The sequence below is a fragment of the Oncorhynchus tshawytscha genome, linkage group LG10 (assembly GCF_018296145.1).
Source record: "Oncorhynchus tshawytscha isolate Ot180627B linkage group LG10, Otsh_v2.0, whole genome shotgun sequence".
Taxonomy (NCBI): Eukaryota; Metazoa; Chordata; class Actinopteri; order Salmoniformes; family Salmonidae; genus Oncorhynchus; species Oncorhynchus tshawytscha.
This window is the reverse complement of record NC_056438.1, coordinates 80,324,002-80,348,744: the sequence shown is the minus strand read 5'-3', so window position 1 is coordinate 80,348,744 and position 24,743 is coordinate 80,324,002. Positions and strand designations below refer to the sequence as shown.

Genomic DNA, 24,743 nt, shown 5'->3' with positions numbered 1-24,743 from the left:
CTCCATTGTGGCAGGTAGACTAGTGGTTAGAGTGTAGAGGCGGCAGGTAGCCTAGTGGTTAGAGTGTAGAGGCGGCAGGTAGCCTAGTGGTTAGAGTGTAGAGGCGGCAGGTAGCCTAGTGGTTAGAGTGTACAGGAGGCAGGTAGCCTAGTGGTTAGAGTGTAGAGGCTGCAGGTAGCCTAGTGGTTAGAGCGTAGGGTCGGCAGGTAGCCTAGTGGTTAGAGTGTAGGGGTGGCAGGTAGCCTAGTGTTTAGAGGGGAGGGGCGGCAGGTAGCCTAGTGGTTAGAGTTTAGGGGGGCAGGTAGCCTAATGGTTAGAGTGTAGAGGTGGCAGGTAGCCTAGTGGTTAGAGTGTAGAGGTGGCAGGTAGCCTAGTGGTTAGAGTGGAGGGATGGCAGGTAGCCTAGTGGTTAGAGTGTAGGGGTGGCAGGTAGCCTAGTGGTTAGAGTGGAGGGATGGCAGGTAGCCTAGAGGTTAGAGTGTAGGGATGGCAGGTAGCCTAGTGGTTAGAGTCTAGGGGCGGCAGGTAGCCTAATGGTTAGAGTGTAGGGATGGCATGTAGCCTAGTGGTTAGAGTGTAGGGGCGGCAGGTAGCCTAGTGGTTAGAGTGTAGGGTGTAGGGGCGGCAGGTAGCCTAGTGGTTAGAGTGTAGGGTGTAGGGGCGGCAGGTAGCCTAGTTGTTAGAGTGTAGGGGCGGCAGGTAGCCTAGTGGTTAGAGTGGAGGGATGACAGGTAGCCTAGTGGTTAGAGTGTAGAGGAGGCAGGTAGCCTAGTGGTTAGAGTGTAGGGGCGGCAGGTAGCCTAGTGGTTAGAGTGTAGGGGCGGCAGGTAGCCTAGTGGTTTGAGTGTAGGGCGGCAGGTAGCCTAGTGGTTAGAGTGTAGGGATGGCAGGTAGCCTAGTGGTTAGAGTCTAGGGGCGGCAGGTAGCCTAATGGTTAGAGTGTAGGGATGGCAGGTAGCCTAGTGGTTAGAGTGTAGGGGCGGCAGTTAGCCTAGTGGTTAGAGTGTAGGGGCGGCAGGTAGCCTAGTGGTTAGAGTGTAGGGTGTAGGGGCGGCAGGTAGCCTAGTGGTTAGAGTGTAGGGTGTAGGGGCGGCAGGTAGCCTAGTTGTTAGAGTGTAGGGGCGGCAGGTAGCCTAGTGGTTAGAGTGGAGGGATGACAGGTAGCCTAGTGGTTAGAGTGTAGAGGAGGCAGGTAGCCTAGTGGTTAGAGTGTAGGGGCGGCAGGTAGCCTAGTGGTTAGAGTGTAGGGGCGGCAGGTAGCCTAGTGGTTTGAGTGTAGGGGCGGCAGGTAGCCTAGTGGTTAGAGTGTAGGGATGGCAGGTAGCCTAGTGGTTAGAGTCTAGGGGCGGCAGGTAGCCTAATGGTTAGAGTGTAGGGATGGCAGGTAGCCTAGTGGTTAGAGTGTAGGGGCGGCAGTTAGCCTAGTGGTTAGAGTGTAGGGGCGGCAGGTAGCCTAGTGGTTAGAGTGTAGGGGCGGCAGGTAGCCTAGTGGTTAGCCTAGTGGCTAGTCTAATTAAGGCCAGTTTTATTGCTTCTTTAATCAGAACAACAGTTTTCAGCTGTGCTAACATAATTGCAAAAGGTTTGCTAATGATCAATTAGCCTTTTAAACTTGGATTAGCTAACACAACGTTCCATTGGAACACAGTAGTGATGGTTGCTGATAATGGGTCTCTGTTCGCCTATGTAGATATTCCATTAAAAATCATCCGTTTCCAGATACAATAGTCATTTACAACATTAACAATGTCTACACTGTATTTCTGATCTATTTTATTTTCATGGACAGCATTTTTTGCTTTTCTTTAAAAAACAAGGACATTTCTAAGTGACCCCAAACTTTTGAACTGTATATACTGTATATTTTTTGCTACTGCTCCACTAAAGTCATCTCGGCCAACGGCCTATCACCAAACAATCTACCAGTCGACTAAATGGGCCCTACAACAGACTGTCCACTCTAATGACCTCTAGCTGGGCTGCCAACTGACTGTTCACTCTAATGACCTCTAGCTGGGCTGACAACTGACTGTCCAATGACATGACCTCTAGCTGGGCTGACAACGGACTGTCCCATGACATGACCTCTAGCTGGGCTGCCAACTGACCGTCTACTGTCTCTCTGCTTCTCACCATGAGCCTTAGCCCTGTTAGTTAGCTCCACTGACTCCCGTGTGGCTCTGCCTTGGCTTGGCTCAGAATGCCCTGAGGAGATTCTGTGGTATAATCCCCTCTGTTTTAATTATGTGTTTGGTTTTATTAATCTCATTGGGCAGACATACAGATGGAGAGAGAGACAGACAGAGAGACAGATGAAGAGAGACAGAGACAGACAGATGAAGCGAGAGACAGATGAAGACAGACAGATGAAGAGAGAGACAGACAGACAGATTAAGAGACAGACAGACAGACAGACGAAGAGAGAGACAGACAGACAGATTAAGAGACAGACAGACAGATGAAGAGAGAGACAGACAGACAGATGAAGAGAGAGAGAGAGACAGACAGACAGACAGACAGACAGACAGACAGACAGATCAAGAGAGCAAGAGACAGACAGACAGACAGATCAAGAGAGAGACAGACAGACAGACAGACTGATGAAAAGAGAGACAGACAGATCAAGCGAGAGAGAGACAGACAGATCGAGAGAGAGAGACAGACAGACAGACAAACAGATCAAGAGACAGACAGACAGATGGAAGAGAGAGACAGACAGACAACACTACAAACTTGGAACCGTCAATCGGACCAGTGGAATGATCCCGTCTAGTTGAGACGAATAAAGGTGACAGACCATCGGCCCTTCAGAGAGCCAACTAATGAGGAATGAGGTGGCCTACCTCTCCTTGGGGACCCCCACCGGCCGTTCCATGTATTTTATCTGTTCCACAGCTAGCTCACCTGATTCAACTGGTCAGCTAATCATCACGTCCTTCACTAGGTCAATCAGGTGAGGCTACGACAACATTGCGAGACGTCTGTGATTCCCTGAGGAGAGGTTTGAGAACCACCGGCCTAGCACAGTTTGAATACAGATTTAAAGTAAGAAATTGAGACGAGTGGTATCCTTGCACTAGTACTGTAGTCAATAATATTTCATTTGACTTGTTGTGTTCCCTCTCTCTCCTCATTAAACCACCTGGCTAGTTGGTAGGAAGCCTGTCTCTCCTCATTAAACCACCTGTCTAGTTGGTAGGAAGCCTGTCTCTCCTCATTAAACCACCTGGCTAGTTGGTAGGAAGCCTGTCTCTCCTCATTAAACCACCTGTCTAGTTGGTAGGAAGCCTGTCTCTCCTCATTAAACCACCTGTCTAGTTGGTAGAAAGCCTGTCTCTCTCATTAAACCACCTGGCTAGTTGGTAGGAAGCCTGTCTCTCTCCTCATTAAACCACCTGTCTAGTTGGTAGGAAGCCTGTCTCTCCTCATTAAACCACCTGGCTAGTTGGTAGGAAGCCTGTCTCTCCTCATTAAACCACCTGTCTAGTTGGTAGGAAGCCTGTCTCTCCTCATTAAACCACCTGTCTAGTTGGTAGGAAGCCTGTCTCTCCTCATTAAACCACCTGGCTAGTTGGTAGGAAGCCTGTCTCTCCTCATTAAACCACCTGTCTAGTTGGTAGGAAGCCTGTCTCTCTCATTAAACCACCTGTCTAGTTGGTAGGAAGCCTGTCTCTCAAATCAAATCAAATCAAATTTATTTATATAGCCCTTCGTACATCAGCTGATATCTCAAAGTGCTGTACAGAAACCCAGCCTAAAACCCCAAACAGCAAGCAATGCAGGTGTAGAAGCACGGTGGCTAGGAAAAACTCCCTAGAAAGGCCAAAACCTAGGAAGAAACCTAGAGAGGAACCAGGCTATGTGGGGTGGCCAGTCCTCTTCTGGCTGTGCCGGGTGGAGATTATAACAGAACATGGCCAAGATGTTCAAATGTTCATAAATGACCAGCATGGTCGAATAATAATAAGGCAGAACAGTCAGGTGGAAGTTGAAACTGGAGCAGCAGCATGGCCAGGTGGACTGGGGACAGCAAGGAGTCATCATGTCAGGTAGTCCTGGGGCATGGTCCTAGGGCTCAGGTCAGTTGAAACTGGAACAGCAGCATGGCCAGGTGGACTGGGGACAGCAAGGAGTCATCATGTCAGGTAGTCCTGGAGCTCAGGTCCTAGGGCTCAGGTCCTCCGAGAGAGAGAAAGAAAGAGAGAAGGAGAGAATTAGAGAACGCACACTTAGATTCACACAGGACACCGAATAGGACAGGAGAAGTACTCCAGATATAACAAACTGACCCCAGCCCCCGACACATAAACTACTGCAGCATAAATACTGGAGGCTGAGACAGGAGGGGTCAGGAGACACTGTGGCCCCATCCGAGGTCAAGCCCCCTCTCCTCATTAAACCACCTGTCTAGTTGGTAGGAAGCCTGTCTCTCCTCATTAAACCACCTGTCTAGTTGGTAGGAAGCCTGTCTCTCTCTTCATTAAACCACCTGTCTAGTTGGTAGGAAGCCTGTCTCCTCATTAAACCACCTGTCTAGTTGGTAGGAAGCCTGTCTCTGTCCTCATTAAACCACCTGTCTAGTTGGTAGGAAGCCTGTCTCCTCATTAAACCACCTGTCTAGTTGGTAGGAAGCCTCTCTCCTCATTAAACCACCTGTCTAGTTGGTAGGAAGCCTGTCTCTCCTCATTAAACCACCTGTCTAGTTGGTAGGAAGCCTGTCTCTCCTCATTAAACCACCTGTCTAGTTGGTAGGAAGCCTGTCTCTCTCTTCTCATTAAACCACCTGTCTAGTTGGTAGGAAGCCTGTCTCTCCTCATTAAACCACCTGTCTAGTTGGTAGGAAGCCTGTCTCTCCTCATTAAACCACCTGTCTAGTTGGTAGGAAGCCTGTCTCTCCTCATTAAACCACCTGGCTAGTTGGTAGGAAGCCTGTCTCTCCTCATTAAACCACCTGTCTAGTTGGTAGGAAGCCTGTCTCTCCTCATTAAACCACCTGTCTAGTTGGTAGGAAGCCTGTCTCTCCTCATTAAACCACCTGTCTAGTTGGTAGGAAGCCTGTCTCTCTCTTCTCATTAAACCACCTGTCTAGTTGGTAGGAAGCCTGTCTCTCTCTTCTCATTAAACCACCTGTCTAGTTGGTAGGAAGCCTGTCTCTCCTCATTAAACCACCTGTCTAGTTGGTAGGAAGCCTGTCTCTCCTCATTAAACCACCTGTCTAATTGGTAGGAAGCCTGTCTCTCCTCATTAAACCACCTGGCAGGTTGGTAGGAAGCCTTTCTCTCCTCTCATTAAACCACCTGGCTAGTTGGTAGGAAGCCTGTCTCTCTCCTCATTAAACCACCTGTCTAGTTGGTAGGAAGCCTGTCTCTCCTCATTAAACCACCTGTCTAGTTGGTAGGAAGCCTGTCTCTCCTCATTAAACCACCTGTCTAGTTGGTAGGAAGCCTGTCTCTCCTCATTAAACCACCTGTCTAATTGGTAGGAAGCCTGTCTCTCCTCATTAAACCACCTGTCTAATTGGTAGGAAGCCTGTCTCTCCTCATTAAACCACCTGGCAGGTTGGTAGGAAGCCTTTCTCTCCTCTCATTAAACCACCTGGCTAGTTGGTAGGAAGCCTGTCTCTCCTCATTAAACCACCTGTCTAGTTGGTAGGAAGCCTGTCTCTCCTCATTAAACCACCTGTCTAGTTGGTAGGAAGCCTGTGTCTCCTCATTAAACCACCTGTCTAGTTGGTAGGAAGCCTGTCTCTCTCTTCTCATTAAACCACCTGTCTAATTGGTAGGAAGCCTGTCTCTCCTCATTAAACCACCTGGCTAGTTGGTAGGAAGCCTGTCTCTCTCTTCTCATTAAACCACCTGTCTAGTTGGTAGGAAGCCTGTGTCTCTCATTAAACCACCTGTCTAGTTGGTAGGAAGCCTGTCTCTTCTCATTAAACCACCTGTCTAGTTGGTAGGAAGCCTGTCTCTCTCTTCTCATTAAACCACCTGTCTAGTTGGTAGGAAGCCTGTGTCTCTCATTAAACCACCTGGCTAGTTGGTAGGAAGCCTGTGTCTCTCCTCATTAAACCACCTGTCTAATTGGTAGGAAGCCTGTCTCTCCTCATTAAACCACCTGTCTAGTTGGTAGGAAGCCTGTGTCTCCTCATTAAACCACCTGTCTAGTTGGTAGGAAGCCTGTCTCTCTCTTCTCATTAAACCACCTGTCTAATTGGTAGGAAGCCTGTCTCTCCTCATTAAACCACCTGTCTAGTTGGTAGGAAGCCTGTGTCTCTCATTAAACCACCTGTCTAGTTGGTAGGAAGCCTGTCTCTTCTCATTAAACCACCTGTCTAGTTGGTAGGAAGCCTGTCTCTCTCATTAAACCACCTGGCTAGTTGGTAGGAAGCCTGTGTCTCTCCTCATTAAACCACCTGTCTAATTGGTAGGAAGCCTGTCTCTCCTCATTAAACCACCTGTCTAATTGGTAGGAAGCCTGTCTCTCCTCATTAAACCACCTGTAGAGTCTAAGAGAAGAATCACTGCCTTCTGTTTAATTAATAACTTCACTATTATCAAACGGATTTTCAATGTCTGTTTATTTTTTACCCATCTACCAATAGGAGCCCTTCTTTGCGAGGCAATGGATACAGGGTACAGAGATGAGGTAGTCGTTCAAAAATCACGTTCTACACTATTATTTCACACACAGTGAGTCCATGCAACTTATTATGTGACTTGTTAAGCACATTTTTTACTCATTAACATATTTAGGCTATAACAAAAGTGTTTTGAATATCTAATTTCGTCAAGACATTTTCAGCTTTTCATTTGTAAACATTTCTAAAAGCATAATTCCACTTTGACATTATGGGGCATTGTGACAAAAACCATCTAAATTTAATCATTTTTAATTTCAGGATGTGACAACAAGAACATGTAGGATCAGTCAAAGGAGTGTGAATCCTTTCTGAATGCACTGTAATGTGTTGTATAATATCCCTCTAATCTATTAGGACTCTGAAGGCTTAGAGATCATGCTAGGAGTGTTCTCCAGTGGGCTCCTCATCTATAGAGACAGGCTGAGAATCAACCGCTTCGCCTGGCCCACGGTCCTAAAGATCTCCTACAAGAGAGACAACTTCTACATCAAGATACGCCCTGGAGAGGTAAACACACAAACAACAACAACAACAACAACAGATCTATCAGGGCTAGGACTTTTCCTGACCATGTGAACTGAGCAGGTAAAACTCTGGGACCAGTTTTACCACGGCCCAGTGGTTTTACTGATTATGTTAGGTGGTCAGGTAAAACTCTGGGACCAGTTTTACCACGGCCCAGTGGTTTTACTGGTTATGTTAGGTGGTCAGGTAAAACTCTGGGACCAATTTTACCACAGCCCAGTGGTTTTACTGGTTATGTTAGGTGGTCAGGTAAAACTCTGGGACCAGTTTTACCACAGCCCAGTGGTTTTACTGGTTATGTTAGGTGGTCAGGTAGAACTCTGGGACCAGTTTTACCATGGCCCAGTGGTTTTACTTGTTATGTTAGGTGGTCAGGTAGAACTCTGGGACCTATTCATGAAGCTGCTTTCTGTTTGTCTTAAGACTGGAATCACTTCTGATATGGTTACCCTCTCTCTCTCTCTCTCTCTCTCTCTCTCCTCTCCTCTCCTCTCCTCTCCTCTCCTCTCCTCTCCTCTCCTCTCCTCTCCTCTCCTCTCCTCTCCTCTCCTCTCCCTCTCCCTCTCCCTCTCTCTCTCTCTCCTCTTTCTCGCTCTCTCTCCTCTCTCCTCTCTCTCCTCTCTCTCTCTCCTCCTCTCTTCTCTCTCCTCTCTTGCTCTCTCTCCCCTCTTGCAGTTTGAGAGCATGATTGGCTTCAAGCTGCCTAACCACCGGGCAGCCAAGAGACTGTGGAAGACTTGTGTTGAGCAACATACATTCTTCAGGTAAGAGGTACGCTCAAGTGTTGTAGCCTGTCCATTAGATAGAAAACAAAGCAGGAGCATTACACGCACAAATCGTTAAGCGTCATTAGTCACCGACAATGTTCTCATTACTGTACTCTCCTCTGTCCTCCAGACTGGTGTCTCCAGAGGCCCCCCCGAAGAAGTTCCTAGGTCTTGGTTCTATGTTCCGCTATAGCGGTAGAACCCAGGCTCAGACCCGGAGAGTCTCCTCTCAGATCATGAGGGCCGCTCCCTTCTTCGAACGCTCCTCCTCCAAACGCTACCCCATGTCACGGAGTCTCGACGGAGGTAAGGACTCATCCATTGTGTTACCCTCCTAAATCACTCCCGACCCCTTCCCAACGGAGATTATAAGAGACTATAAGAGTCTATACGCGGTGTAGAGACGGATCTTCCCCTGTAAACATCAGTCCTAGGTACATAGGGGAAGGGGTCAGGGCTACTCAGGACCGGGCTTTTTAACACACAAAACACCTCATCTCAATCTTCAAATCACACATCTTGGATGTAAATGTCACCGTCCCTCCTCCCAGTGCCCATAACAGAGAACCACCACACCCTGATGATGAGGGAAGCTACACCAGCCAAAGCTGTCGCCACCGGAGACCTGGTCCCCACGGTAACCCCAGAGAAGAAGACAGAGGAGGAGGAGAAGGCTGGGGAAGAGGCGGCGCAGACCTTCGCCGACGAGATGTCGGATTGCAACGTAATTTCAACCACGCTCAGACATGACAACAAGGTAGATTATTTTCCTCTTCCTCATATTAGCCAATGAGGTTAGCCGTAATGAGGTTAGCCGTAATGAGGTTAGCCGTAATGAGGTTAGCCGTAATGAGGTTAGCCGTAATGAGGTTAGTTTGGTGTGTATTAAAGAGTGCCCGTATCAATGTCCAGGGTTCAGCAGTTTGGTTTCAACTGATCATGGGGTGGCAGGGTAGCCTAGTGTTTAGAGCGTTGGACTAGTAACCGGAAGGTTGCAAGTTCAAACCCCCAAGCTGACAAGGTACAAATCTGTCTTTCTGCCCCTGAACAGGCAGTTAACCCACTGTTCCTAGGCCATCATTGAAAATAAGAATTTGTTCTTAACTGACTTGCCTAGGTAAGGTAAGGTAAAGGTAAAATAAATAAAAAATCTCTGACTTGGATGAATAAACTCAAAAGGCTGGTAGAAAAACATGTCCTCTGAATTGTATTGGTACCTTGCTCTAAGGAAAGGCAACGGTAGCTGTCCTAGTAACAAATCCACTGAAGCCTGTCTGACCTGTAGAGAACTCTAGATAGAGTGAATCCTAAACGGTTATCTGTGGACATTGGATTTTCTGATTACTGTCAGTACTGTCAAAGGACGTTACAACAGCGTTATTACTGTCAAAGGACGTTGCAACAGCGTTATTACTGTCAAAGGACGTTACAACAGCGTTATTACTGTCAAAGGACGTTACAACAGCGTTATTACTGTCACAGCTGACTTCCGGGGCCGACAGAGATGGCCGCCTCGCTTCGCGTTCCTAGGAAACTATGCAGTGTTTTGTTTTTTTACGTGTTATTTCTTACATTAGTACCCCAGGTCATCTTAGGTTTCATTACATACAGTCGAGAAGAACTACTGAATATAAGATCAGCGTCAACTCACCATCAGTACGACCAAGAATATGTTTTCCGCGACGCGGATCCTGTGTTCTGCCTTTCAGCCGGGACAACAGAATGGATCCTATGCGGCGACCCAAAAAAACGACTCCGAAAAAGAGGGAAACGAGGCGGTCTTCTGGTCAGACTCCGGAGACGGGCACATCGTGCAACACTCCCTAGCATTCTTCTCGCCAATGTCCAGTCTCTTGACAACAAGGTTGATGAAATCCGAGCAAGGGTAGCATTCCAGAGGGACATCAGAGACTGTAACGTTCTTTGCTTCACGGAAACATGGCTCACTGGAGAGACGCTATCCGAGGCGGTGCAGCCAGCGGGTTTCTCCACGCATCGCGCCGACAGAAACAAACATCTTTCTGGTAAGAAGAGGGGCGGGGGCGTATGCCTTATGACTAACGTGACATGGTGTGACGAAAGAAACATACAGGAACTCAAATCCTTCTGTTCACCTGATTTAGAATTCCTCACAATCAAATGTAGACCGCATTATCTACCAAGAGAATTCTCTTCGATTATAATCACAGCCGTATATATCCCCCCAAGCAGACACATCGATGGCTCTGAACGAAGTTTATTTGACTCTTTGCAAACTGGAATCCATTTATCCGGAGGCTGCATTCATTGTAGCTGGGGATTTTAACAAGGCTAATCTGAAAACAAGACTCCCTAAATTTTATCAGCATATCGATTGCGCAACCAGGGGTGGAAAAACCTTGGATCATTGTTACTCTAACTTCCGCGACGCATATAAGGCCCTGCCCTGCCCTCCTTTCGGAAAAGCTGACCACGACTCCATTTTGTTGATCCCTGCCTACAGACAGAAACTAAAACAAGAGGCTCCCACGCTGAGGTCTGTCCAACGCTGGTCTGACCAAGCTGACTCCACACTCCAAGACTGCTTCCATCACGTGGACTAGGAGATGTTTCGTATTGCGTCAGACAACAACATTGACGAATACGCTGATTCGGTGTGCGAGTTCATTAGAACGTGCTTTGAAGATGTCGTTCCCATAGCAACGATTACAACATTCCCTAACCAGAAACCGTGGATTGATGGCAGCATTCGTGTGAAACTGAAAGCGCGAACCACTGCTTTTAATCAGGGCAAGGTGACTGGCAACATGACCGAATACAAACAGTGCAGCTATTCCCTCCGCAAGGCTATCAAACAAGCTAAGCGTCAGTACAGAGACAAAGTAGAATCTCAATTCAACGGCTCAGACACAAGAGGCATGTGGCAGGGTCTACAGTCAATCACGGACTACAAGAAGAAAACCAGCCCAGTCACGGACCAGGATGTCTTGCTCCCAGGCAGACTAAATAACTTTTTTGCCCGCTTTGAGGACAATACAGTGCCACTGACACGGCCTGCAACGAAAACATGCAGACTCTCCTTCACTGCAGCCGAGGTGAGTAAGACATTTAAACGTGTTAACCCTCGCAAGGCTGCAGGCCCAGACGGCATCCCCAGCCGCGCCCTCGGAGCATGCGCAGACCAGCTGGCCGGTGTGTTTACGGACATATTCAATCAATCCCTATACCAGTCTGCTGTTCCCACATGCTTCAAGAGGGCCACCATTGTTCCTGTTCCCAAGAAAGCTAAGGTAACTGAGCTAAACGACTACCGCCCCGTAGCACTCACTTCCGTCATCATGAAGTGCTTTGAGAGACTAGTCAAGGACCATATCACCTCCACCCTACCCGACACCCTAGACCCACTCCAATTTGCTTACCGCCCAAATAGGTCCACAGACGATGCAATCTCAACCAAACTGCACACTGCCCTAACCCATCTGGACAAGAGGAATACCTGTGTGAGAATGCTGTTCATCGACTACAGCTCGGTATTCAACACCATAGTACCCTCCAAGCTCGTCATCAAGCTCGAGACCCTGGGTCTCGACCCCGCCCTGTGCAACTGGGTACTGGACTTCCTGACGTGCCGCCCCCAGGTGGTGAGGGTAGGCAACAACATCTCCACCCCGCTGATCCTCAACACTGGGGCCCCACAAGGGTGCGTTCTGAGCCCTCTCCTGTACTCCCTGTTCACCCACGACTGCGTGGCCACGCACGCCTCCAACTCAATCATCAAGTTTGAGGACGACACAACAGTGGTAGGCTTGATTACCAACAACGACGAGATGGCCTACAAGGAGGAGGTGAGGGCCCTCGGAGTGTGGTGTCAGGAAAATAACCTCACACTCAACGTCAACAAAACTAAGGAGATGATTGTGGACTTCAGGAAACAGCAGAGGGAACACCCCCCTATCCACATCGATGGAACAGTAGTGGAGAGGGTAGCAAGTTTTAAGTTCCTCGGCATACACATCACAGACAAACTGAATTGGTCCACTCACACAGACAGCATCGTGAAGAAGGCGCAGCAGCGCCTCTTCAACCTCAGGAGGCTGAAGAAATTCGGCTTGTCACCAAAAGCACTCACAAACTTCTACAGATGCACAATCGAGAGCATCCTGGCGGGCTGTATCACCGCCTGGTACGGCAACTGCTCCGCCCCCAACCATAAGGCTCTCCAGAGGGTAGTGAGGTCTGCACAACGCATCACCGGGGGCAAACTACCTGCCCTCCAGGACACCTACACCACCCGATGTTACAGGAAGGCCATAAAGATCATCAAGGACATCAACCACCCGAGCCACTGCCTGTTCACCCCGCTGTCATCCAGAAGGCGAGGTCAGTACAGGTGCATCAAAGCTGGGACCGAGAGACTGAAAAACAGCTTCTATCTCAAGGCCATCAGACTGTTAAACAGCCACCACTAACATTGAGTGGCTGCTGCCAACACACTGACACTGACACTGACTCAACTCCAGCCACTTTAATAATGGGAATTGATGGGAAATTATGTAAATATATCACTAGCCACTTTAAACAATGCTACCTTATATAATGTTACTTGCCCTACATTATTCATCTCATATGCATACGTACATACTGTACTCTATATCATCAACTGCATCCTTATGTAATACATGTATCACTAGCCACTTTAACTATGCCACTTTGTTTACATACTCATCTCATATGTATATACTGTACTCGATACCATCTACTGTATCTTGCCTATGCTGCTCTGTACCATCACTCATTCATATATATCCTTATGTACATATTCTTTATCCCCTTACACTGTGTATAAGACAGTAGTTTTGGAATTGTTAGTTAGATTACTTGTTGGTTATTACTGCATTGTCGGAACTAGAAGCACAAGCATTTCGCTACACTCGCATTAACATCTGCTAACCATGTGTATGTGACACATAAAATTTGATTTGATTTGACATCAGTAACTCTACTATAGTAGGCCTTAACCCACTACTACATCAGTAACTCTACTATAGTAGTCCTTAACCCACTACTACATCAGTAACTCTACTATAGTAGGCCTTAAACCACTACTACATCAGTAACTCTACTATAGTAGGCCTTAACCCACTACTACATCAGTAACTCTACTATAGTAGGCCTTAAACCACTACTACATCAGTAACTCTACTATAGTAGGCCTTAAACCACTACTACATCAGTAACTCTACTATAGTAGGCCTTAACCCACTACTACATCAGTAACTCTACTATAGTAGGCCTTAAACCACTACTACATCAGTAACTCTACTATAATAGGCCTTAAACCACTACTACATCAGTAACTCTACTATAGTAGGCCTTAAACCACTACTACATCAGTAACTCTACTATAGTAGGCCTTAAACCACTACTACATCAGTAACTCTACTATAGTAGGCCTTAAACCACTACTATATCAGTAACTCTACTATAGTAGGCCTTAAACCACTACTACATCAGTAACTCTACTATAGTAGTCCTTAACCCACTACTACATCAGTAACTCTACTATAGTAGGCCTTAACCCACTACTACATCAGTAACTCTACTATAGTAGGCCTTAAACCACTACTACATCAGTAACTCTACTATAGTAGGCCTTAAACCACTACTACATCAGTAACTCTACTATAGTAGGCCTTAAACCACTACTACATCAGTAACTCTACTATAGTAGGCCTTAAACCACTACTACATCAGTAACTCTACTATAGTAGTCCTTAACCCACTACTACATCAGTAACTCTACTATAGTAGGCCTTAAACCACTACTACATCAGTAACTCTACTATAGTAGGCCTTAACCCACTACTACATCAGTAACTCTACTATAGTAGGCCTTAACCCACTACTACATCAGTAACTCTACTATAGTAGGCCTTAAACCACTACTACATCAGTAACTCTACTATAGTAGTCCTTAACCCACTACTACATCAGTAACTCTACTATAGTAGGCCTTAACCCACTACTACATCAGTAACTCTACTATAGTAGGCCTTAACCCACTACTACATCAGTAACTCTACTATAGTAGGCCTTAAACCACTACTACATCAGTAACTCTACTATAGTAGTCCTTAACCCACTACTACATCAGTAACTCTACTATAGTAACTTCCTCTGTCTGTTCAACGCTAACAGTTTCTACTTCCTCTGTCTGTTCAACGCTAACAGTTTCTACTTCCTCTGTCTGTTCAATGCTAACAGTTTCTACTTCCTCTGTCTGTTCAACGCTAACAGTTTCTACTTCCTCTGTCTGTTCAACGCTAACAGTTTCTACTTCCTCTGTCTGTTCAACGCTAACAGTTTCTACTTCCTCTGTCTGTTCAACGCTAACAGTTTCTACTTCCTCTGTCTGTTCAACGCTAACAGTTTCTACTTCCTCTGTCTGTTCAACGCTAACAGTTTCTACTTCCTCTGTCTGTTCAACGCTAACAGTTTCTACTTCCTCTGTCTGTTCAACGCTAACAGTTTCTACTTCCTCTGTCTGTTCAACGCTAACAGTTTCTACTTCCTCTGTCTGTTCAACGCTAACAGTTTCTACTTCCTCTGTCTGTTCAACTTTAACAGTTTCTACTTCCTCTGTCTGTTCAACGCTAACAGTTTCTACTTCCTCTGTCTGTTCAACGCTAACAGTTTCGACTTCCTCTGTCTGTTCAACGCTAACAGTTTCTACTTCCTCTGTCTGTTCAACGCTAACAGTTTCTACTTCCTCTATCTGTTCAACGCTAACAGTTTCTACTTCCTCTGTCTGTTCAACGCTAACAGTTTCTACTTCCTCTGTCTGTTCAACGCTAACAGTTTCTACTTCCTCTGTCTGTTCAACGCTAACAGTTTCTACTTCCTCTGTCTATTCAACGCTAACAGTTTCTACTTCCTCTGTCTGTTCAACGCTAACAGTTTCTACTTCCTCTGTCTGTTCAACGCTAACAGTTTCTACTTCCTCTGTCTGTTCAACGCTAACAGTTTCTACTTCCTCTGTCTGTTCAACGCTAACAGTTTCTACTTCCTCTGTCTGTTTACATATTATTCTTGCTTATCTCTTCTTCTTTATTTTTGCCTGGCTTTATGTATTTACCTCTATGTATTTCCCAATGCATCCAACCCTTCTCTCCATTCATGATTGTGACTGTCACTGTTAAGGAGGAATATTCAACGTTTGTACTTCTTCTCTCTCATTCCCTGCTTTCTGATTGGTTCCGCTGTCTGTTTTCAATAACAAGACGGACAGCGAGCAAACTGACTTTGACTTGGACGGGGAAACCACGGCCTCCGAGGTTAGTAGGTATATCCAGGAGAAGATCCCAGTCTGGAGTCTAGAAGCATGAAAGTTTTCAGACAAATGGTGGTCGTTGAGCGTGTGAAGAGCCGATACTGAAGCCGCTTATTTATTGTATTTACAATGAACATTTATTTTAGATGCTCTAGGGGCGCATGCTTTTCAGTATAGTGGATTAGTCTACTTTCTGCAAAGTAGCAGATATATGTTGGGTTTAAGTCTGCATGTTGTTAATATATTTATGTGAAGGACTAGTAGCTCAGGTTTCCTGATTCTGTACCTGACCCTGTCTCCTTCCCTCCTTCCCTCTGTTGTCCTCCTTCCCTCCCTTTACTGTGTCCTTACCTCCCTCCATCTCTCTACTGTGTCCTGACCTCCCTCCCTCCTTCCCTTCACCTCCCTACCCTCACCTCCCTCCCTACCTCTCTACTGTGCCCTCAACTCCCTCCTTGCCCTACCTCTATACTGTCCTCAACTCCTTACCTCTCTCTACTGTGTCCTCCCTCCCTCTCTCTACTCTGTCCTCACCTCCCTCCCTCACGTCCCTCCCTCCCTCCCTCCCTCCCTCCCTCCCTCCCTCCCTCCCTCTCTCTACTCTGTCCTCACCTCCCTCCCTCACGGCCCTCCCTCCCTCTACTGTGCCCTCCCTCCCTCCCCCCACGCCCCTCCCTCCCTCCCCATGGTCCTCCCTCCCTCCCCCCCCATGGTCTTCCCCCTCCCCCCTCCCCCCCCCACGGTCCTCCCTCCCTCTACTGTCCCCTCTCCCCCACGCCCCCCCTCCCTCCCCCACGGTCCTCCCTCCCTCCCCCACACCCCTCCCTCCCTCTCTCTGTTGTGTCCTCCTTTCTTTCTGCTGTCAGTCGGAGCCAGAGGATGATTACTCTGAAAAGAAGACACAGGTACTCTGTGTTTCATCATCATGACCACCAGCTCGATACTGCTGGTCAGATCCAATAGATGGAGCCGCGACATCTCTCTATATACGTGGTCCAGCTCTCTGCTTCATATAATGGACCATAAGCTCCTACGTCTTGTCCTGTCTAATCTAGCATGGCCTGCTGCTGCCTCCACATACATACTGTCACAACTGCTTAGAGTTTCAGTTAAACGATCGTTCAGTTTGATATGCATACATCTAGATGTTTGTGCTTGGCCACATCAAATCAACATGATATTAGTCACATTCGCGCCGAATACAACAGTGAGCGAGCCCTTTAAGGGGGAGTGAGCGAGCCCTTTAAGGGAGAGTGAGCGAGCCCTTTAAGGGAGAGTGAGCGAGCCCTTTAATGGGGAGTGAGCGAGCCCTTTAAGGGAGAGTGAGCGAGCCCTTTAAGGGGGAGTGAGCGAGCCCTTTAAGGGAGAGTGAGCGAGCCCTTTAAGGGAGAGTGAGCGAGCCCTTTAAGGGGGAGTGAGCGAGCCCTTTAAGGGAGAGTGAGCGAGCCCTTTAAGGGAGAGTGAGCGAGCCCTTTAAGGGGGAGTGAGCGAGCCCTTTAAGGGGGAGTGAGCGAGCCCTTTAAGGGGGAGTGAGCGAGCCCTTTAAGGGGGAGTGAGCGAGCCCTTTAAGGGAGAGTGAGCGAGCCCTTTAAGGGAGAGTGAGCGAGCCCTTTAAGGGGGAGTGAGCGAGCCCTTTAAGGGGGAGTGAGCGAGCCCTTTAAGGGGGAGTGAGCGAGCCCTTTAAGGGGGAGTGAGCGAGCCCTTTAAGGGGGAGTGAGCGAGCCCTTTAAGGGGGAGTGAGTGAGCCCTTTAAGGGAGAGTGAGCGAGCCCTTTAACCAACAATGCAGTTTAATATTTTTTATTATAAGAATAAGAAGTAATTAGTAATTAAATAGCATCAGTAAAATAACAATAGCGAGACTATATAGTCTGGTTAGTCGAGGTAATTGAGGTAATATGTACATGTAGGTAGAGTTATTAAAGTCACTATGTATAGATGATAACAACAGAGAGACTATATAGTCTGGTTAGTCGAGGTAATTGAGGTAATATGAACATGTAGGTAGAGTCATTAAAGTCACTATGTATAGATGATAACAACAGAGAGACTATATAGTCTGGTTAGTTGAGGTAATTGAGGTAATATGAACATGTAGGTAGAGTTATTAAAGTCACTATGTATAGATGACAACAGAGAGTAGCAGTGGTGTAATAGGGGGGGGCAATGCAAATAGTCTGAGTAGCCATTTGACTAGATGTTCAGGATTCTTATGGCTTGGGGGGTAGAAGCTCTTAAGATGCCTCTTGGACCTAGACTTGGTGCTACGGTACCGCTTGCCGTGCGGTAGCAGAGAGAACAGTCTATGACTGGGGTGGTTGGAGTCTTATTTAGAGTCTGACACCGCCTGGTGTAGAGGTCCTGGATGGCAGGAAGCTTGGCCCCAGTGACGTACTGGGCCGTACTCACTACCCTCCGTAGTGCCTTACGGTCAGGGGCCGAGCAGTTGCCGTACCAGGCGGTGACGCAACCAATCAGGATGCTTGGCCACATCACGCATTATTCAATAACATTTTGTTTTCTGTTGGTGCAGTTTTGTTGAGGAATCAGGTTCCGTGTTTTATGTTGCCTTGTTGGCTGACATGTTGGTAGCAACTAGGATGAGTTGATTCTGACCATTATTTGATCCACAGCCTAAGAGGAGAAAACTCACCTACCCTCTATCTACTATGTACTGTATAGGCCTGGTATAAAGCACTAGACACAAAATAATGTTTCTTATGGATCCCCTGTTGTTTTCCCAGTATAGTTTCATGAGGCGAATTAAAGGAGAGAATGTTTAAAAAAAAAAATCTAGCACAGTAATCTCATGTTAGAGGTTGGCGACAAAACCAAACACATGATGCATTTAGCATGACGTTCTGCTGCTGTGAAGACCAAAACAAAACAACAATATAATGTTCAATTAACATAAACTACTGGTTAGACTAGGGTATATCTTCACCACATCTTAGACAATCAAAGCTTCAATAGAAAACACAAAACACCACTCACAGTCTCCTGACCCTTGTCCCGCCTGCCTAGTCAGTAACCACCTACCCTACTCCCTGCCTGCTTGCATTCTGCTTGGTTATTGGTCGACCAGCACCTCACGTCCTTGTATCCTGCTCTCTGGTTGGTGGTTCAGGACACAGAAGAGTTGGAGGAGAAGGCGAAGCACCAGAGAGACATCAGCTCCTTCCTAGAGATACCAGGCGGTGCTGACACCCCGGGACTGAAGAGACTGTCCCCGTCTTCTCCAGCACGCTCCCACAGCGGGGGAGTGGAGGAGGCACCTATGATTGAACCACTAGACACCCAACAGGACCCAGTAAGATCCAGGTTCTAGAGAGGAGGGAGTATTAGAATACATTCTAGCTAACCGCATGGCTGGTTGGGACCGAGTCAGACTAGAGTCTGGTCTTAGGTAGGAGAAGAGACTTTTCTTATCCCATGGCAGCACTTCAGAAGACTGGTGTGTGTGTGTGTGTGTGTGTGTGTGTGTGTGTGTGTGTGTGTGTGTGTGTGTGTGTGTGTGTGTGTGTGTGTGTGTGTGTGTGTGTGTGTGTGTGTGTGTGTGTGTGACAGTACACACCCCAGCAGATGTAAGAGACGAGCGAGGGTGGCTTAGATAACTGCATGGGTAGTGGTGCACTGCATGGATATACAGCCCTCTCTCTCTCAGAGAATCAGAGGAAATCCGTAAAATGAACATAAGCTGTAGGGTGGGACTAGATAACTGCATGGGTACCCTGGCTGTGACAGGAGTATGGTCCCAGGTAGGAGGACTGTTATCACTCCCTCCAAGGAGTGAACCACTGCACACCAAGGACATAAAAAACCAGGCTGGACTAATAGCTAACTGCATGGAGGGTCCTGGGTTCCTGAGTTTCCCCCGCATGAGCAGGAATGGACCGAGTGGCACAGCGGTCTAAAGCACTACATCGCAGTGCTAGAGGCATTACTACAGACCCGGGTTCATTCCCGGGCTGTGCCACAACTGGCCGTGGTCAGGAGTCCCATAGAACGGTGCACATTTGTCCCAGCGTCGTCCGGGTTACGGGAGGGTTTGGCCCAGTGTCATCCGGGTTACGGGAGGGTTTGGCCCAGCGTCGTCCGGGTTACTGGAGGGTTTGGCCCAGCGTCGTCTGGGTTACGGGAGGGTTTGGCCCGGGGGGCTTTACTTGGCTCATCGCGCTCTAGCGACTCTTTGTGGCGGGCCGGGTGCCTGCAGGCTGACCCCGGGCGCCAGTTGAACAGTGTTTCCTCTGACACATTGGTGCAGCTAGCTTTCCGGGTTAAGCGGGCAGGTGTTAAGGAGCGCAGTTAGACGGGTCATGTTTTCAGAGGACGCACAACTCTACCTTCACCTCTCCCGAGCCCGTTGGGAGAGTTGCAGCGATGAGACCAGATCGAAAGTAGGGGTAAAAGGGGGGTAAAAGGGGGGTAAAAGGGGGGTAAAAGGGGGGTAAAAGGGGGGTAAAGGGGGGTAAAAGGGGGGTAAAGGGGGGTAAAAGGGGGGTAAAAGGGGGGTAAAAGGGGGTAAAAGGGGGGTAAAAAGGGGGGTAAAAGGGGGGTAAAAGGGGGTAAAAGGGGGGTAAAATACACACAAAATAAAGGAATGGACAGGTCAGGGGGGGTAGAACAGAACCGGACACTACTTACAACACGAACCCATGGAGACTAAATGCCTGTTGTATTGTCTGTATTCTATATCATATATAACTGTGTTTTCTCTGTAGGAGCCAGAGGAGGTTCCTGCTGCTGAGGAAGAGATGCAGCAGGAGGTACAAGCTAATGCCATTGAGGTAAGACAGTCCGTGTGTCTGTGTGTGTACGTGTCACTCCGTGTGTCTGTGTGTGTACGTGTCACTCCGTGTGTCTGTGTGTGTACGTGTCACTCCGTGTGTACGTGTCACTCCGTGTGTACGTGTGTGTACGTGTCACTCCGTGTGTCTGTGTGTGTACGTGTGTGTACGTGTCACTCCGAGTGTCTGTGTGTGTACGTGTCACTCTTTGTGTCTGTGTGGTCACTGTAGCTAAGTCTCAACCTAGTATGTGTATGTGTAGGTCTGTCTGTCTGTGTCTCCATCTGTCCTTGTGTCTCTGTGGGTCTGTGTGTGTCTCTCTGTGTGTGTCTCTGTGTGTGTGTCTCTGTGTGTGTCTCTGTGTGTGTGTCTCTGTGTGTGTCTCTGTGTGTGTCTCTGTGTATCTCTGTGTGTGTGTCTCTGTGTGTGTCTCTGTGTGTGTGTCTCTGTGTGTGTCTCTGTGTGTGTGTCTCTGTTTGTGTCTCTGTGTGTGTCTCTGTGTATCTCATTTTGTCTGTGTGGTCAATGTAAGCCAAGTCTCTCCCTGATAGGCTACAGACAAGTCAGGCATGGTGGACCCTAGTGATTTTATGGTGGGGGCGGAGACTGCTGGAGCACAGGGGAGTTGCCTGATGCGTGACACCTTGGAGGACATCACCAGTGACTGGATGGACAGAGAGACGGACGGAAAAAAAGAGGACGGAGAAGGAAAGAAATCACCGGTGTCTCCAGAGCTAAATATCAGTCCAGGGACAGTCAGACAGGAAGTCTCTACGGCCATCTTGGACAAGAGAGGAACACTCATCATCCTGAGGGAAATGGAGTCTGAAGACAAGATGGACGCCAGTGACCAGATGGATAACGGCGCAACTTTCACCGACCAGGATGAAGGAGGGGGGAGTCTTTCCATCAAGGAGGATGACGTTGGAGATGGTCTGACCCGATCGAAGGAGAACGATACTCAATTCCCCTTGAATGAAGAAGAGATTGGCGGTGAGGTAGATGCTAAGACCACGTTTATGGAGACCAGCAATGAGAGACTTAACTTAAACCAGACTGAGACTGAAGACGAATTGGGTGGTATTAACTCACTGAAGATGAGTGATGTTAACTCACTTCAGAAGACTGAAGCTCCGTATTCCTCTGTGGTCATCACAAAGACAGATGAAAGGTCAGAGGTCGCCAGGAGGTCACGTGAGGAGGCAACAGACTTGGACCGGATTACCCAGGACGCACCACTACAGAGAGAGGAGTCGCGCGGCCTGGACGAAGCCCGGAGCGACCTGTCACAGTCGAGCTTCGCCAACGGTCAATTTGACACCAAACCATCGCCGGGATCTCGAGCCATGGTACTGTATGTAAAACAATACAAGCTGCCTCCTCCTTCACTTCCTACCTGCTGCCCCCCCCCACCAGCGGTGCTCCAGCCAGTGTACAGTAAATGCCCTGCATGGCTAGACCGTCAAACATGCTGTACGTGCTTGTTTATCTGCCGACTGAAGCCACAGCTTTCTGTTGCTCTCAAAACTTTGCTTCATTTTTGACACGTGCTTTGGGTTGTTTGGTTTTGTTGATGGCTCTAAAGCTTACTGCACTGTATCTAAAGCTTACTGCACTGTATCTGATGCTTACTGCACTGTATCTGATGCTTACTGCGCTGTATCTGATGCTTACTGCCCTGTATCTGATGCTTACTGCACTGTATCTGATGCTTACTGCGCTGTATCTGATGCTTACTGCACTGTATCTGATGCTTACTGTACTGTATCTAAAGCTTACTGCACTGTATCTGATGCTTACTGCGCTCTATCTGATGCTTAACTGCACTGTATCTGATGCTTACTGCGCTGTATCTGATGCTTACTGTACTGTATCTAAAGCTTACTGCACTATATCTGATGCTTACTGCGCTGTATCTGATGCTTAACGGCACTGTATCTGATGCTTACTGCACTGTATCTGATGCTTACTGTACTGTATCTAAAGCTTACTGCACTGTATCTGATGCTTACTGCGCTCTATCTAAAGCTTACTGCACTGTATCTGATGCTTACTGCACTGTGTCTAATGCTTACTGCACTATATCTGATGCTTACTGCACTCTATCTGATGCTTACTGCCCTGTATCTGATGCTTACTGCACTGTGTCTAATGTTTACTGCACTGTATCTAATGCTTACTGTACTGTATCTAATGGTTACTGTATCTAATGCTTACTGTACTGTATCTAATGGTTACTGTATCTAATGCTTACTGTATCTAATGCTTACTGTACTGTATCTAATGGTTACTGTATCTAATGGTTACTGCACTGTATCTAATGGTTACTGTATCTAATGGTTACTGTATCTAATGCTTACTGTACTGTATCTAATGGTTACTGTATCTAATGGTTACTGTATCTAATGGTTACTGTATCTAATGGTTACTGTATCTAATGGTTACTGCACTGTATCTAATGGTTACTGTATCTAATGGTTACTGTACTGTATCTAATGGTTACTGCACTGTATCTAATGCTTACTGTACTGTATCTAATGGTTACTGTATCTAATGCTTACTGCACTGTATCTAATGGTTACTGTATCTAATGCTTACTGTACTGTATCTAATGGTTACTGTATCTAATGGTTACTGTATCTAATGCTTACTGCGCTGTATCTAATGGTTACTGTACTGTATCTAATGCTTACTGTACTGTATCTAATGCTTACTGTATCTAATGGTTACTGTATCTAATGCTTACTGCGCTGTATCTAATGGTTACTGTATCTAATGGTTACTGTATCTAATGGTTACTGCACTGTATCTAATGGTTACTGCGCTGTATCTAATGGTTACTGTATCTAATGGTTACTGCACTGTATCTAATGCTTACTGTACTGTATCTAATGCTTACTGTATCTAATGGTTACTGTATCTAATGCTTACTGCGCTGTATCTAATGGTTACTGTATCTAATGGTTACTGTATCTAATGGTTACTGCACTGTATCTAATGGTTACTGTATCTAATGGTTACTGTATCTAATGGTTACTGTATCTAATGCTTACTGTATCTAATGCGTAATGTACTGTATCTAATGGTTACTGTATCTAATGCTTACTGTATCTAATGGTTACTGCACTGTATCTAATGGTTACTGTATCTAATGCTTACTGTACTGTATCTAATGGTTACTGTATCTAATGGTTACTGTATCTAATGCTTACTGTATCTAATGGTTACTGTATCTAATGCTTACTGTATATAATGGTTACTGTATCTAATGCATAATGTACTGTATCTAATGGTTACTGTATCTAATGGTTACTGTACTGTATCTAATGGTTACTGTATCTAATGGTTACTGTACTGTATCTAATGGTTACTGTATCTAATGCTTACTGTACTGTATCTAATGCTTACTGTACCATATCTAATGGTTACTGTATCTAATGGTTACTGTATCTAATGCGTAATGTACTGTATCTAATGGTTACTGTATCTAATGGTTACTGTACTGTATCTAATGGTTACTGTACTGTATCTAATGGTTACTGTATCTAATGGAGAGCAGTCCGGCGCCGACAGAGATGGCCGCCTCGCTTCGCGTTCCTAGGAAACTATGCAGTTTTTTGTTTTTTTACGTGTTATTTCTTACACTAGTACCCCAGGTCATCTTAGGTTTCTTTACATACAGCCGACAAGAACTACTGAATATAAGATCAGCGTCAACTCACCATCAGTACGACCAAGAATATGTTTTTCGCGACGCGGATCCTGTGTTCTGCCTTACAACCAGTGTAACCGAGTGGATCACATGCAGCGACCAAAAAAAAAAAACGACTCAGAAAAGAGGGAAACGAAGCGGTTACTGTACTGTATCTAATGGTTACTGTATCTAATGCTTACTGTACTGTATCTAATGGTTACTGTATCTAATGCATACTGTACTGTATCTAATGGTTACTGTATCTAATGCGTAATGTACTGTATCTAATGGTTACTGTATCTAATGCTTACTGTACTGTATCTAATGCTTACTGTACTGTATCTAATGGTTACTGTATCTAATGGTTACTGTATCTAATGGTTACTGTATCTAATGGTTACTGCACTGTATCTAATGGTTACTGTATCTAATGGTTACTGTACTGTATCTAATGGTTACTGTATCTAATGCTTACTGCACTGTATCTAATGCTTACTGTACTGTATCTAATGGTTACTGTATCTAATGGTTACTGCACTTTATCTAATGGTTACTGTATCTAATGGTTACTGCACTGTATCTAATGCTTACTGTATCTAATGCTTACTGTACTGTATCTAATGGTTACTGTATCTAATGCTTACTGTACTGTATCTAATGGTTACTGTATCTAATGGTTACTGCACTGTATCTAATGGTTACTGTATCTAATGGTTACTGCACTGTATCTAATGCGTACTGTATCTAATGGTTACTGTATCTAATGGTTACTGCACTGTATCTAATGGTTACTGTATCTAATGGTTACTGTATCTAATGGTTACTGCACTGTATCTAATGGTTACTGTATCTAATGGTTACTGTATCTAATGCGTAATGTACTGTATCTAATAGTTACTGTATCTAATGGTTACTGTATCTAATGGTTACTGTATCTAATGCTTACTGTATCTAATGCTTACTTCACTGTATCTAATGCTTACTTCACTGTATCTAATGGTTACTGTATCTAATGCGTAATGTAC

The 24,743-nt window shown here is 46.4% G+C and overlaps 1 protein-coding gene across 5 annotated transcripts in view; it reads left to right on the top strand.

The window, feature by feature from the left end:
* LOC112242352 (band 4.1-like protein 3) overlaps positions 1-24,743 on the top strand; it is a 117,903-nt gene that overhangs the window by 65,909 nt on the left and 27,251 nt on the right. For 3 of the 5 annotated variants that reach the window (XM_042329176.1, XM_042329177.1, XM_042329178.1), the window contains exons 9-17: positions 6,992-7,144; positions 7,838-7,926; positions 8,060-8,235; positions 8,481-8,686; positions 15,189-15,242; positions 16,105-16,143; positions 18,365-18,547; positions 19,959-20,024; positions 20,576-21,373. In XM_042329176.1, coding sequence (XP_042185110.1) covers positions 6,992-7,144; positions 7,838-7,926; positions 8,060-8,235; positions 8,481-8,686; positions 15,189-15,242; positions 16,105-16,143; positions 18,365-18,547; positions 19,959-20,024; positions 20,576-21,373 — 1,764 coding nt within the window. The remainder of the gene's footprint in view (positions 1-6,991; positions 7,145-7,837; positions 7,927-8,059; positions 8,236-8,480; positions 8,687-15,188; positions 15,243-16,104; positions 16,144-18,364; positions 18,548-19,958; positions 20,025-20,575; positions 21,374-24,743) is intronic. The other 2 variants (XM_042329179.1, XM_042329180.1) reach the window with 1 other exon arrangement.